A 16,576-nucleotide genomic window follows, 5' to 3' on the forward strand; every position below is an offset into this window, starting at 1 on the left:
TTCAGGCAGTCTGTGTACGAGTCAAACAGGTGCATCCCTTAAGTGCCTCAATAGCTACTGCGAGCCCTCAGGCTTTACAGCCATCCTGGGAGATTCAGCTGAGATAAGGAATCTGAATGCTTTTCATGACAAGTTCTAAAATGACATGACCTCTTTTTATCTTGCAAGAAGAGAAAGGGATAAGGTTTCCAAATCTCTCGCCAGTGGTGGCATTTCAGAGACTGTGGCAGCACCTGAACGGAAGGAGACATTCATGGGTAACAGCGAGCCCTGCCTGGGTGGTTCTATTTCCTAGCTCTGCCAGGAGAAAGCAGCCAGCTCTGCTCCCAAAGCCAGAGTGCTGTGTTATTGAGAGCTGTTCCCAGCCCACCCTTGACTGATTAAACAGGAGTCACCTTTCTCCTCGGGTGATGGGGCCGCTCTGGCACCTTTCCCGCCCTGACGTGGGTCTCCACCCAGCCACTGCTCCCTGCCCCATCTTGTGGAGGCAGAGCCGCAGCTCCTCAGCCATGAGTGCTCTGCATCTTTGCAGGCTGCCGAGGATGCACCTGTTCCTGTAGAGGTCTCCCCAGCTTCCCCAGCAGCTGGCCCTCAGCCCTCCCTCCTGCCTCTCACTCCCACATCGGCACAGGGATGAGTGGTAAGGGCTGGGAAGGCTGTGTCTTGTCTTTTTATCTAACTGATCCACATGAGGGCTTTTGCTTGGCTGGGAGGGTGGGGAGCTGGCACTAAAGATGCATCACATGTGGTAAAGGGTTAACAGCCTGAGCTCCACAGTTGAAATTCCTCCACCACTTCCTGGCAGTGGGACCTTGAGCAAGTTATTTAACCTTTCTGTGCCTCTGTTTTCTAATGAGCAAAATGGAGGTTGTTGTAAGGATTCAGGGACCTGCAAAGAGCCTGTGCTCATGCCTGGCATATACTAAGTGCTCAACAAACACGCACTACAATTATTTCTTTCCCTCTCGGCAACTGCTTCAGCTTAAGGTACCTCAAGAAGGTGACAAAAGCTTTTCCCACATGCTTTCATAATATCCTGCACCATAATTCATCCTTGATTCATCCAGTATGTGTTGAGGGCCTACTAAGTGCCAGGCACTGTTTAGATCTAGAGAATGCAAGGATCTAACACTCAGGGGGAGGGAGGAAGAAGACATATACGCAGATAGTACACTGGAGCGGGGGTCGATGCTTTGAGACCCGTGGGCCCTGGGGAGGGAATCCTCCAACACTGGTGAGCCTGTGACAGTGGAGGGGGCAGGGGGCAGGGAAGACCTGCCAAAGGAGATAGACTTGAACTGAATCCTGAGTCATGCGTAGGCCTCGCAGGAGCTGGGAGAGCATTGCAGACTGTGGGACCGGTGATGAGAGGGACGGCTCAGTGCATCCCGTCCCGAAGACACACCTGTCTTCGTGAGCCTCCGTGGAGACCCAGCTTGGTGCCTGAGCACCAAGGCCCAGGCATGGTCCATGGGGGAAGTGTGAAAGTTCCTCTTAGCAACTAACATTGAGGCCGTGGCTGCCAGGACTGGACAGGGTTGGGGAGACAGCCAGAGCCACGGCTGGGAGGGAAGGGAGAAAAAGTGAGAGTGCTGGGGGAAGGCCAGGCCCGTTCCATCTCAAGGCTCAGAGCGGCTCCACCCTGAACCCTGCTCACAGCCAAGGAGACTCCACAGGAATTGAGAGCAAGAAGGGACCTAAGAGAGTAAGACCGACTTTCCCCAGTCTTCTGCGAAGGGAAAAGAACCAGCGGGGTTTGACTGGGAAAAGAGGGAGAACTTGTCCAGGTAGGTGCCGTCCTAGCAGGCCAAGGATGGGAACACCTTCCCGAAGCTTATGACCATAAGGAAAGCCGCCACTATCTCCCCTGCAGGAACTGGAGGGGACCAGGGCAGTGGGGACCGATCAGCAATCCTGGTAGATACCGTGACTGACTGCTCCGAGGCCTGCGACCCCCAGCTCGTCCGTCCTCCTTCTCCAGTCCTCCTGCCCACCTGAGCCAGGCTTTCAGCTCAGCCCTGCTGAATGTGGGCAGCTCATAAGCATCCACACCAGGGCAGGAGCTGGCTCTGGACAGGAGAGAAGCACAAGCCCAGCATCTTGGTCCAGTGTTTGCCCCTAACCTGCAGTGTGGCCCTGGGCAAGTTTCCACCCTCTCTGGCCTTCTGTTTCCTTATCCTTATAATGAGACCACATACTTGCTTTCCCTTCAAGTTTGCTGGAAGGAATTAATATAATGTGAAAAAACACTGAAATGCTTAAAGTGGGAATTGTTGTGTTTTTGACGTCTACACTGAATGCGGAGCCTCGGGGAAGGGGAATCTGTCTGGCTCCCTGTTGCATCCAACATGCAGCACACCCAGCCTGCTTGCAGGTGGTTCTGCCCGAAATGGGGGGAATCGGGGGAAGTGACTTCAGGCTTCAGCAGGTCCCCTTACCTGCTCCTGCCTTGTGATCACCTGCAACTGCTAGAGCGGTGAGAGCTGCAAAAACAGAAGCAAAACCCATGGAGGCTACAACACGGTGGCGAGGAATACAGCGCCTGCTTCCTCTACCTAACCTGGCCCCTGGGACAAGGGGTTGGAATCGCCTTCCCTGTAGCCACTTTGCCTTCTTCCTGATGAATGCAAATCCACTTCAGCCTGACTTGGCGAAGTTTTGAGGCAAAAGCTACATTTCTCACTGCCCTCGCATCTAGCGTAGCCATGGGACACAGCTGTGGCCAAAAAGATAAGAAGGTGCTGGATTGAGACTCTGGAAAACCTCCAACAGATTCGTCTGGCATTTTGCCCTCTGATCTTCCTCTTCTTACTGCCTGGAATGCAGAATTGCTGCCTAGAAATTTAAAAGCCATTTTGCAACCATGAGGACACAATCCATATGCTAAGAATGACTGAGCAAAGGCTCTGATGGCATCTTTGAGCTGCCATATAACCCTGGACTGCCTGCTTCTGGAAATATAAAGTTCTTAGTTGTTAAAGCCACTACTGTTCTTTCCCCCTCCCTGGGGAGAGGTCAAGGTGAGGGGATGGAGTCTGCTATTTGCAGTCAAGCACAATTATAACCAATACACCCTTTCCTCCAAAGACTAGGTCAGTGCCACCTTGGACATCCTCTAAGACTCCACAAAGGTCTTATCATACTGCACTATAAGAGCCAGTTGCCCGTATACCATCCCTACCAGGCGCAAGCTCAGGGAAAGCAAGGTGCACGTTCTGTGTTGATCACTGGTGCATCCCCAGGGCATGACAGTTTCTGGCAAACATTAGCTTCTCTCTATACTTTTCTTGAATCAATGAATGAAAGAGCACTTTAAATTCTAACTCCAGGAGATGTAGCTAACTTGCATTAGACCCGGGAACCATCATTTCTGGCCAGTTTTGAAACCTCTGTTGACGCATCTTTGAAAAAGTCAGTTTTTAGAATGGTTTGCCTAAAATACCTAAAGCTTTGTAAATAACTCTGCCAGCCTCCCACAGAACCACTGCCTTTTCCTAACCACCCACAGCCCATCATGGCTGCCCTCAACTTGCCACTACATGACCCAGAAGGCAACTCACGCAAACCCTCCAGCGGATTCTGATGCCAAGTGATTATCATAGCTGAGAAACAGCACATCCCACGGCATATGGAGAGCTTGATTGAATAAACATAAATGTGTATAGGGAAACATTCACAGACACAGTTGTCAGATTGTCTTCCTATCCAAATATCTCAGTTATTTTTAGACTTGTAAAACTACTTTCTTCAAGACTTCTGGAAGCTTCTAACAGTCTCCTCCTCCTCTTTCCTTTATTGTGACTTTATCCTCAAAACCTGCTGTTTTCACTGTGTCCTCAAAATATTCACACTTTTTCCATATTCAAGTTATCCAACTTGGAGATCCAACTATATAACTTCTTCTTTTTTCTTTTTTTAAAAATATTTATTTATTTATTTGGTTGCACCAGGTCTCAGTTGCAGCAGGTGGGCTCCTTAGTTGCAGCTCCAGGGCTCCTTAGTTGCAGCTCGTCAGCTCCTTTCTTGCAGGCTCCTTAGTTGTGGCATGCAGACTCTTAGTTGCGGCATGCATGTGGGATCTAGTTCTGTGACCAGGGATCAAACCCTGGCCCCTTGCTTTGGGAGCATAGAGTCTTAGTCACTGTGCCACCAGGGAAGTCCCTATATAACTTCTTTATTTGCCTTCTTTTGGAAAAGCATGGAAAGTCCATATATAACTAATGGGAATGCAGAGTTCATGTGTTTCCTACAAAATTGCAGTTCATTTGTTCAAGATGTTTGATGACAGTCCCTTGAGGAAAATCACAGATGATGCAGCAGGGCTGCCTGCTAAAGCTCTCTCAAGTTCTTCTTTCTGGGTTCACACCCTCCCATGAGGTTTGGTGAGGGCCATGCATCCTGAGGTCCTTACTCTCCTTCCTTATCCACCTGCTGTATGGGGAGGACTCCAAGGACTTAGAGGAGGGTGGAGCCACGAGATGGAAGGAGCTTGGGTCTCTTGAGCAGCTGCATGAAGCAGAGACTTGCAGATCTTGCACTAGGCTGTTGCAGGAGTAAAAGAAATAAATGTTATGGTACCGACGCTTTGCAAGTGTATCCGTTACAGCAACTGGCATTATTTCAGATTACTCCTTACTTATCTATAGCCTGTTTTAGTATCTTTATTCTAAAATGCTGTACCACTTTGCTTTGTATTAGAGCTCTTTACAGTCCATGACTATACTGAACGTGAGCCTTTAGATCATTGGTTCCCAACCTTGGCAGCTCAACAGAAGTAACTGAGGAGCTTCTGAAATCTCCCAGTGCTTAGGCCTCACCCCCAGAGGTTGTGATTCAATTGGTCAGTGGTGGGACCCAGCCTTTGCTATTTTGAAAGAGCGTCCCAGGTGATATTAAGGGCAGCCAGAATTAAGAGCCATTATTCTAGAGCAAGTGTTCTCAAAATTGAGGGTGCACCAGAACACGTGAGAGACTTGTTCAAATACATATTTCTGGGCCCCACCCCAAGAGTTTCTGATTCAGTAGGGTCTGGGGTACAGCCTGGGAATTTTCATTTGTAATACATTCCCAAATGAGGCTGATACTGCTGGTTCAGGGGCCACACTCTGAGAACCACTGGTCCAGACTTGTAAATCCCCCTAAATAATAACAACAGCAATCACTGGTGTCATCCCTAGAAAACACTAGCCACTCAACAACTGAGTATATAATTGAGTTGAAATGAAAGCACATAGGCCTTTATACTTGATGACTCTTCTTACTTTGTTTTTCAATAGATTCAGATTGAGTTTGCTTAGTTGTGCAATCCAACCAAGACACTCTGTAGGAACAGGAAGAGGGGAGAATGTTTGGGTGAGGAAGAATTTAATACTTGGGTTTGAGCTGGCATGTGGAAGCAAATATTTATTTAGTATCATGTATGGTCATGGCACTATGTTGACCTCTCCCTATTTTATCCTTTAGTGAAGGGAGATTTCCAAAAGAGAGAGGGACTTTCAGCCATCTGTGACTGAGTAGTAAAGCTCAATGAGATGGAGGCAGGAGGGTCTCCGTACGAGGAATGACCTAAAATAATACATACACACACACACGCACACACACACATGCATACACACACACACACATTGGATTTATAGGGAAAGTATGAGAATTGGATATGATATCTCAAAGAGGCACAAAATAAACGATGGAATGAAGTAAGGAAGTCTGAGGACCCAACCATTATCATCTTTGTGAGTCCTTTAACACCTGAAGTTCTTTTTTCTCCCAAAAAGGAGGACACACTCCCAATCAGTGTGTGCTCTAAATAGAGCACCTTTCATAGCCTACAGTCTTCTTTCATACAGGCAGACCTCACTAATGCATAATTTTGTACTTGTGATATATATACACACACATACATATACATGTACACATTATACATACAGACACATATGATATAAATGATCACCCGGCAGGCAGTAAAGCTGTTTAAATTTAGTGGACCAGACAACTTTGCACTTAGAATTTCTAACACTGTTTATTTTACTCATTAATTCTACTACAAATTCCAATAATTATTTTTATAAAATACTATGTATCTATAAACGGCTATTAATGAAACCCTCCATCATATTTGAAGATACTTATTTACAAAATACAGAAATGGATTCTGGCTATTAAAGCAAAAAAGGGGAGGGAAGAGGGAGAATTTATTAAAAGGTATTGATTAGCTCAAAAAACTGCAAGGGCCAATGAACTAGGATTAGAACCTACACATCCATGGACAACATCACAAATCGAAAAACTGCAAGGGGCAATGAAACGAGATTAAAACCTACACATCCATGGACAACATCCCAAATCAAAAAGCTGCAAGGGGCAATGAACCAGGATTAGAATCTACACAGCTATGGACAACATCCAAAATCATGCCCAGACTGGTCGCAACCAGACACCTCTACTGCCAATGCTGGGCACCACTTGTGCTGCTTCTACCTCCAATTCTGAGCATGGAACGTTGCTGCTATCATTGAAACACTGCTGCTTTGAGGAAATAGATGAAGCTGTTCCTGCTGCCACCATCTTTGCTACAAGGATTCCTGCCTCTTTGCCTCACTAGCTCTCTCTCTGGTGGATGCCCCATATGGGTGTGTCTGACTGGTGGAGCCTGAGTCACATGCAAATTTCCTTGTTGCAGAGGAGTCTGGGAAGTAGTCTCTCCCTTCTACTAAGAGTCATAAGGTGGGAAATTCTCCATACATAGCAAAGAGGTTTAGATCCTGGGCAGTCACACAGAATGATAGATGTCAATGTTGCTAGTTTCAGGAAATTAAACATTACATGATTTTCATTTCCTTAAAAAAATTTCTGTTCCTGAGATATTTCAAAGTCATACAGAAAAAAAATTTTAATAATAAATTTGCATGCTACCTCTAAAAGAAAGCATGTGTAAATACTAGCAAACAGATCCAACAACACATGAAAAGGATCATACAACATGATCAAGTGGGGTTTATCCCAGGAATGCAAGGATTCTTCAATATATGCAAATCAATCAATGTGATAAAACATATTAACAAATTGAAGGATGAAAACCATATGATCATCTCAATAGATGCAGAAAAAGCTTTTGACAAAATTCAACACCCATTTATGATAAAAACCCTCCAGAAAGTAGACAAAAAGTGAACTTTCCTCAACATAATAAAGGCCATATATGACAGACCCACAACCAACATCGTTCTCAATGGTGAAACACTAAAACCATTTCCTCTAAGATCAGGAACAAGACAAGGTCGTCCACTCTCACCACTATTATTCAACATAGTTTTGGAAGTTTTAGCCACAGCAATCAGAGAAGAAAAAGAAATAAAAGGAATCCAAACTGGAAAAGAAGAAATAAAACCTGTCACTGTTTGCAGATGACATGATACTATACATAGAGAATGCTAAAGATGCTGCCAGAAAACTACTAGAGCTCATCAATGAATTTGGTAAAGTTGCAGGATACAAAATTAAAGCACAGAAACCTCTTGCATTCCTATACACTAATGATGAAAAATCTGAAAGAGAAATTAAGGAAATGCTCCCATTTACCATTGCAACAAAAAGAATAAAATACCTAGGAATAAACCTACCTAAGGAGACAAAAGACCTGTATGCAGAAAACTAGAAGACAATGATGAAAGAAATAAAAGATGATACAAACAGATGGAGAGATATACCATGTTCTTGGATTGGAAGAATCAACATTGTGAAAATGACTATACTACCCAAAGCAATCTGCAGATTCAGTGCAATCCCTATCAAACTACCAACGGCATTTTCCACAGAACTAGAACAAAATATTTCACAATTTGTATGGAAACACAAAAGACCCCGAATAGCCAAAGAAATCTTGAGAAAGAAAAACGGAGCTGGAGGAATCAGGCTCCCTGACTTCAGACTATACTACAAAGCTACAGTAATCAAGACAGTATGGTACTGGCACAAAAACAGAAATATAGATCAATGGAACAGGATAGAGAGCCCAGAGATAAACCCAGGCACATATGGTCACCTTATTTTTGATAAAGGAGGGAAGAATATACAATGGAGAAAAGACAGCCTCTTCAATAAGTGGTGCTGGGAAAACTGGACAGCTACATGTAAAAGAATGAAATTAGAACACTCTCTAACACCATACACACAAAAAAACTCAAAATCGATTAAAGACCTAAATATAAGGCCAGACACTATCAAACTCTTAGCGGAAAACATAGGCAGACACTCTATGACATAAATCACAGCAAGATCCTTTTTGACCCATCTCCTAGAGAAATGGAAAAAAAATAAACAAAAGGGGTCTAATGAAACTTAAAAGCTTTTGCACAGCAAAGGAAAACATGAACAAGATGAAAAGACAACCCTCAGAATGGGAGAAAATATTTGCAAATGAAGCAACTGACAAAGGATTAATCTCTAAAATTTATGAGCATCACATGCAGCTCAATATCAAAAAAACAAACAAACCAATCCAAAAATGGGCAGAAGACCTAAATAGACATTTCTCCAAAGAAGATATACAGATTGCCAACAAACACATGAAAGGATGCTCAACATCACTAATCATAAGAGAAATGCAAATCAAAACTACAAGGAGGTATCACCTCACACCAGTCAGAATGGCCATCATCAAAAAATCTAGAAACAATAAATGCTGGAGAGGGTGTGGAGAAAAGGGAACCTTCTTGCACTGTTGGTGGGAATGTAAATTGATACAACCACTATGGAGAACACTATGGAGGTTCCTTAAAAAAGTAAAAATAGAACTACCATATGACCCAGCAATCCCACTACTGGGCATATACCCTGAGAAAACCATAATTCAAAAAGAGTCATGTACCACAATGTTCATTGCAGCTCTATTTACAATAGGCAGGACATGGAAGCAACCTAAGTGTCCATTGACAGATGAATGGATAAAGAAGATGTGGCACATATATCAGTGGAATATTACTCATCCATAAAAGGAAATGAAATTGAGTTATTTGTAGTGAGGTGGATGGACCTAGAGTCTGTCATACAGAGTGAAGTAAGTCAGAAAGAGAAAAACAAATACTGCATGCTAACACATGAATATGGAATCTTAAAAAAAAATGGTTTTGAAAAACCTGGGGGCAGGACAGGAATAAAGACACAGATGTAGAGAATGGACTTGAGAACACAGGGAGGGGGAAGGGTAAGCTGGGATGAAGTGAGAGAGTGGCATGGACATATATACACTACCAAATATAAAATAGATAGCTAGTGGGAAGCAGCCACATAACACAGGGAGATCAGCTTGGTGCTTTGTGACCACCTAGAGGGGTGGGATAGGGAGGTCGGGAGGGAGATGCAAGAGGGAAGAGATATGGGGATATATGTATATGTATAGCTGATTCACTTTGTTATAAAGCAGACACTAACACACCATTGTAAAGCAATTATACTCCAATAAAAATTGAAGAAAATAAAAGAAAGCATGTGTTTCCTTGGCATGAAAAGTGCTTTCTCAAAGTCTCTGGATCTTGAGGAGCCAGAAAATTGATTCTGTTGCTCTGAACATTTCAATAAGGAACAGATATGTGCATGGTGGGTGGCTGTAGAAACACTAGGCCTTGTTTAGACTAGCTGTCTGGATTTTAGCTCATTCTATATTCACTTCTGGAGACTCACTCATTCTATCTTATAGAATTTTGGCACAAAACAGATGGCCACTCCAAAGGATGATTGGAGAGGGTTCAAGGAGAGGTTATTTACCAAAGCATGGTGCTCATGAGTGGAAACAAACAAGGGATGATGAAACACCCTGGGGCTAGTAAAGGCAGAAGCTGTTGTGATGATGGGTCTGAAGAGGCAAAGGGTCCTATAGCCATGAGAGAGTGAGAAGACACTGTGACATACTCCATCATAGACCCTCAGTCCACCTGACTTTAGCACAACGTGGTGGACAGTTCCATGCATTTTGCCCACATCAAAGTCCCACATCAAGGGCAAAGAACTGAAAATAGAGATACCATATGATACAGCAATCACACTCCTGTGCATATATCTGCAGAAAACCATAATTCGAAAAGATACATGCACCCCAATGTTCACTGTAGCACTATTCACAATAGTCAGGATATGGAAGCACCTTAAATGTCCATCAACAGAGGAATGGATAAAGAAGATGTGGTACATATATACAATGGACTATTACTCAGCCATAAAAAAAAAACAAAATAGAGAGATTGGTTCAAGATGGCAGAGTAGAAGGACATGTGCTCATTCCCTCTTGCGAGAGCACCGGAATCACAACTAACTGTTGAACAATCATTGACAGGAAGACACTGGAACTCATCAAAAAAGATACCCCACATCCAAAGACAAAGGAGAAGCTGCAACGAGATGGTAGGAGGGATGCAATCACAATAAAACCAAATCCCATAACCACTGGGTGGGTGACTAACAAAATGGAGAACTATTATACCACAGAAGTCCACCCATTGGAGTGAAGGTTCTGAGCTCCATGTCAGGCTTCCCAACCTGGGGGTCTGGCAATGGGAGAAGGAATTCCCAGACAATCAGACTTCGAAGCCTAGCTGGATTTGATTACGGGACTTTGACAGGACTGGGGGAAACAGAAACTCCACTCTTGCAGGGCACACACAAAGTAGTGTGCACGTTGGGACCCAGGGGGAAGGAGCAGTGACCCGATAGGAGACTGAACCAGACCTACCTGGTAGTGTTGGTGGGTCTCCGGCAGAGACGGGGTGTGGCTGTGTTTCACCATGGGGACAAGGATGCTGGCAGCAGAAGTTCTGGGAAGTACTCCTTGGCATGAGCCTTCCCGGAATCTGACATTAGCCCCACCAAAGAGCCTGTAGCCTCCAGTGCTAGGTCACCTCAGGCCAAAAAACCAACAAAGAGGGAACTCAACCCCACCCATCAGCAGACAAGTGGATTAAAGTTTTACTGAGCTCTGCCCACCAGAGCAACACCCAGCTCTACACACCACCAGTCCCTCCCATCAGGAAGCTTGCACAAGCCTTAGATAGCCTCATCCACCAGAAGGCAGACAGCAGAAGTAAGAAGAACTACAATCCTGCAGCCTGTGGAACAAAAATCACATTCACAGAAAGACAAACAAAATGAAAAGACAGAGGACTATGTACCAGATGAAGGGACAAGATAAAACCCCAGAAAAACAACTAAATGAAGTGGACATAGGCAAGCTTCCAGAAAAAGAATTCAGAATAATGATAGTAAAGATGATCCAGGACCTCAGAAAAAGAATGGAGGCAAAGATCTAGAAGATGCAAGAAATGTTTAACAAAGACCTAGAAGAGTTAATGAACAAACACATAGAAGAATTAAAGAACAAACAGAGATGAACAATACAATACGTGAAATGAAAAATACACTAGAAGGAATCAATAGCAGTATAACTGAGGCAGAAGAATGGATAAGTGACCTTGAAGACAGAATGGTGGAGTTAACTGCCATGGAACAGAATAAAGAAAAAAGAATGAAAAGAAATGAAGACAGCGTGAGAGACCTCTGAGACAACATTAAACACACCAACATTCGCATTATAGGGCTCTCAGAAGGAGAAGAGAGAGAGAAAGGACCCGAGAAAATATTTTAAGAGATTATAGTCGAAAAATTCCCTAACATGGGAAAGGAAATAACCACCCAGGTCCAGGAAGTGCAGAGAGTCCCAGGGAGGATAAACCCAAGGAGAAACACACCGAGACACAGAGTAATCAAACTGACAAAAATTAAAGACAAAGAAAAATTATTAAAAGCATCAAGGGAAAAATGACAAATAACATACAACGGGACTCCCATAAGGTTAACAGCTGATTTCTCAGCAGAAACTCTACAAGCCAGAAGGGAGTGGCACAATATATTTAAAGTGATGAAAGGGAAGAACCTACAACGAAGATTACTTTACCCAGCAAGGATCACATTCAGATTCGATGGAGAAATCAAAAGCTTTACAGACAAGCAAAAGCTAAGAGAATTCAGCACCACCAAACCAGCTCCACAACAAATGCTAAAGGAACTTCTCTAAGTGCTAAACACAAGAGAAGAAAAGGACCTACAAAAACAAACCCAAAACAATTAAGAAAATGGTCATAGGAACATACATATCGATAATTACCTTAAATGTTAATGGATTAAATGCTCCAACAAAAAGACACAGGCTCACTGAATGGATACAAAAACAAGACCTATATATATGCTGTGTACAAGAGACCCACTTCAGACCTAGGGACATATACGACTGAAAGTAAGGGGATGGAAAAAGATATTCCATGCAAATGGAAATCAAAAGAAAGCTGGAGTAGCAATACTCATATCAAATAAAATAGATTTTAAAATAAAGAATGTTACAAGAGACAAGGAAGGACACTACATAATGATCAAGGGATCAATCCAAGCAGAAGATATAACAATTATAAATATATATGCACCCAACATAGGAGCACCTCAATACATAAGGCAAATGCCAACAGCTATAAAAGAGGAAATCGATAGTAACACAATAATAGTGGGGGACTTTAACACCTCACTTACACCAATGGACAGATCATCCAGACAGAATATTAGTAGGGAAACACAAGCTTTAAATGACACAATAGGCCAGATAGATTTAATTCATATTTATAGGACATTCCATCTGAAAACAGATTACACTTTCTTCTCAAGTGCACATTGAACATTCTCCAGGATAGATCACATCTTGAGTCACAAATCAAGCCTTGGTAGATTTAAGAAACTTGAAATCATATCAAGCATCTTTTCCGACAACAACGCTATGAGATTAGAAATAAATTACAGGGAAAAAATGTAAAAAACACAAACACGTGGAGGCTAAACAATACGTTACTAAATAAGCAAGAGATCACTGAAGAAATCAGGGGAAATCAAACAATACCTAGAGACAAATGACAATGAAAACACGATGATCCAAAACCTATGGGATGCAGCAAAAGCAGTTCTAAGAGGGAATTTTATAGCAATATAATCCTACCTCAAGAAACAAGAAAAATCTCAAATAAACAATCTAACCTTACACCTAAAGGAACTGGAGAAAGAAGAACCAACAAAACCCGAAGTTTTAGAAGGAAAGAAATCATAAAGATCAGAGAGGAAATAAATGAAATAGCAACAAAGAAAACAATGACAATGATCAAGAAAACTAAAAGCTGGTTCTTTGAGAAGATAAACAAAACTGATAAACCTTTAGCCACACTTATCAAGAAAAAGAGAGAGCGGACTCAAATCAATAAAATTAGAAATGAAAAAGGAGGAGTTACAATGGGCACCACAGAAATACAAAGCATCATAAAAGACTACTACAAGCAACTCTATGCCAATAAAATGGACAACCTGGAAGAAATGGACAAATTCTTAGACTGAACCAGGAAGAAATAGAAAATATGAACAGACAAATCACAAGTAATGAAATTGAAACTGTGATTTAAAATCTTCCAACAAACAAAAGTCCAGGACCAGATGGCTTCACAGATGAATTCTATCAAACATTTAGAGAAGAGCTAACACCCATCCTTCTCAAACTCTTCCAAAAAATTGCAGAGGAAGGAACACTCCCAAACTCATTCTACGATGCCAACATCACCCTGATACCAAACCAGACAAAGATACTACAAAAAAAGGAAATTACAGACCAATATCACTGATGAATATAGATGCAAAAATCCTCAACAAAATACTAGCAAACAGAATCCAACAACACATTAAAAGGATCTTACACCATGATCAAATAGGATTTATCTCAGGGATGCAAGCATTCTTCAATATATGCAAATCAATCAATGTGATACACCATATTAATAAATTGAAAAATAAAAACCGTATGATCATCTCATTAGATGCAGAAAAAGGTTTTGACAAAATTCAACACCCATTTATGATAAAAAAAAAACTCTCCAGAAAGTGGGCATAGAGGGAACCTACCTCAACATAATAAAGGCCATATATGAAAAACCCACAGCAAACATCATTCTCAATGGTGAAAAACTGAAAGCATTTCCTCTAAGATCAGGAACAAGACAAGGATGTCCACTCTTGCCACAATTATTCAACATAGTTTTGGAAGTCCTAGCCACAGAAATCAGAGAAGAAAAAGAAATAAAACGAATACAAATTGGAAAAGAAGAAGTAAAACTGTCACTATTTGCAGATAACATGATACTATACATAGATAATCCTCAAGATGCTACCAGGAAACTACTAGAGCTAATCAATGAATTTGGTAAAGTTGCAGGATACAAAATTAATGCACAGAAATCTCTTGCATTCCTATACACTTATAACGAAAGATCAGAAAGCGAAATTAAGGAAACAATCCCATTCACCATTGCATCAAAAAGAATAAAATACCTAGGAATAAACCTACCTTAGGAGGTAAAAGACCTGTACTCAGAAAATTATAGGACAATGATGAAAGAAATCAAAGATGACACAAACAGATGGAGAGATATACCATGTTCTTGGATTGGAAGAATCAATATTGTGAAAATGACTATACTACCCAAAGCAATCTACAGATTCAATGCAATCCCTATCAAATTACCAATGGCATTTTTTTTTAGAGAAGTAGAACAAAAAATCTTAAAATTTGTATGGAAACACAAAAGACCCCTAACAGCCAAACAATCTTGAGGGAATAAAAGGGAGCTGGAGGAATCAGACTCCCTGACTTCAGACTATACTACAAACCTACAGTAATGAAGACAACATGGTACTGGCACAAAAACAGAAATATAGATCAATGGAACAGGATAGAAAACCCAGAGATAAACCCACACACCTATGGTCAACTAATCTATGACAAAGGAGGCAAGGATATACAATGGAGAAAAGACAGCCTCTTCAATAAGTGGTGCTGGGAAAACTGGACAGCTACATGCAAAAGAATGAAATTAGAATACTCCCTAACACCATAAACCAAAATAAACTCAAAATGGATTAAAGACCCAAATGTAAGACTGGACACTATAAAACTCTTAGAGGAAAACATAGGAAGAACACTCTTTGACGTAAATCACAGCAAGATCTTTTTGACCCACCTCCTAGAGTAATGGAAATAAAAACAAAAATAGACAAACGGGACCTAATGAAACTTAAAAGCTTTTGCACAGCAAAGGAAACTATAAACAAGATGAAAAGACATCCCTCAGAATGGGAGAAAATATTTGCAAACAAATCAATGGACAAAGGATTAATCTCCAAAATACATAAACAGCTCATGAAGCTCAATATTAACAAAACAAACAACCCAATCAAAAAATGGGCAGAAGACCTAAATAGACATTTCTCCAAAGAAGATATACAGATTGTCAACAAACACATGAAAGGATGCTCAACATCACTAATCATAAGAGAAATGCAAATCAAAACTACAAGGAGGTATCACCTCACACCAGTTAGAATGGGCATCATCAGAAAATCTACAAACAACAAGTGCTGGAGAGGGTGTGGAGAAAAGGGAACCCTCTTGCACTGTTGGTAGGAATGTAAATTGATACAGCCACTATGGAGAACAGTATGGAGGTTCCTTAAAAAACTAAAAATAGAATTACATAGACCCAGCAATCACACTACTGGGCATATACCCAGAGAAGACCATAATTCAAAAAGACACATGCACCCCAATGTTCATTGCAGCACTATTTACAATAGCCAGGTCATGGAAGCAACCTAAGTGTCCATCAACAGATGAATGGATAAATGGATAAATGATGTGGCACATATATACAATGGAATATTACTCAGCCATAAAAAGGAATGAAATCGGGTCATGTGTAGAGACGTGGATGGACCTAGAGACTGTCATACAGAGTGAAGTAAGTCAGAAAGAGAAAAACAAATATTGTATATTAACGCATATATGTGGAATCTAGAAAAATGGTACAGATGATCCGGTTTGCAAGGCAGAAATAGAGACACAGATGTAAAGAACAAACGTATGGACACCAAGGGGGGAAAGTGGCTGGAGGGTGGTGGTGGGATGAATTGGGAGATTAGGATTGACATATATACACTAATATGTATAAAATAGATAACTAATAAGAACCTGCTGTATAAAAAAATAAAATTCAAAAAAAACTATAAAAAAGAAAAAAAAAAGAACAAAATAATGTCATTTGTAGCAACATGGATGGACCTAGAGATTCTCATACTGAGTGAAGTAAGTCAGACAGAGAAAGAGAGACTGTTTAAGAAATGTCTCTGCTTTGCTGCTTGGGGCTTTCTCCAAGGCTGCCGAAGCCCACTTAGCCAACATAGGTACAACATAGACAGTCATGGAGTTGGTATTTGCAGGAGCAACTTCAATCAATAGTGACTAGGAGTCAATGGATAAATGGCCAAACTTCTCAGTCTCCATGGAAATCCTTCTGGGACACATGCTAATAGTTCCTCAGGGAATCCCCAGAGTGATTGAGCCCCAGTTGCCAAGGGCAATAACCAGATTATTAATAAACACTCTATTGTTCCTTCTGCTTCCTGAGATCAATTCCCAAGTAAAGTTCCAACACTCAAGTTCTTTTCTCAGGTG

At 41.6% G+C, this 16,576-nt stretch overlaps 1 protein-coding gene across 1 annotated transcript in view; it reads right to left on the bottom strand.

Moving 5' to 3' along the window:
• Window positions 1-4,264: 4,264 nt before the first annotated feature.
• Window positions 4,265-16,576, bottom strand: part of PDHX (pyruvate dehydrogenase complex component X) — a 184,247-nt gene continuing 171,935 nt past the window's right edge. The window contains exon 11 of the mRNA XM_007181062.3: window positions 4,265-4,542. Within this exon, the coding sequence (XP_007181124.1) occupies window positions 4,341-4,542 (202 nt within the window). The 3' untranslated portion in view covers window positions 4,265-4,340. The remainder of the gene's footprint in view (window positions 4,543-16,576) is intronic.

This window comes from Balaenoptera acutorostrata, chromosome 9, assembly GCF_949987535.1.
Source record: "Balaenoptera acutorostrata chromosome 9, mBalAcu1.1, whole genome shotgun sequence".
NCBI lineage: Eukaryota > Metazoa > Chordata > Mammalia > Artiodactyla > Balaenopteridae > Balaenoptera > Balaenoptera acutorostrata.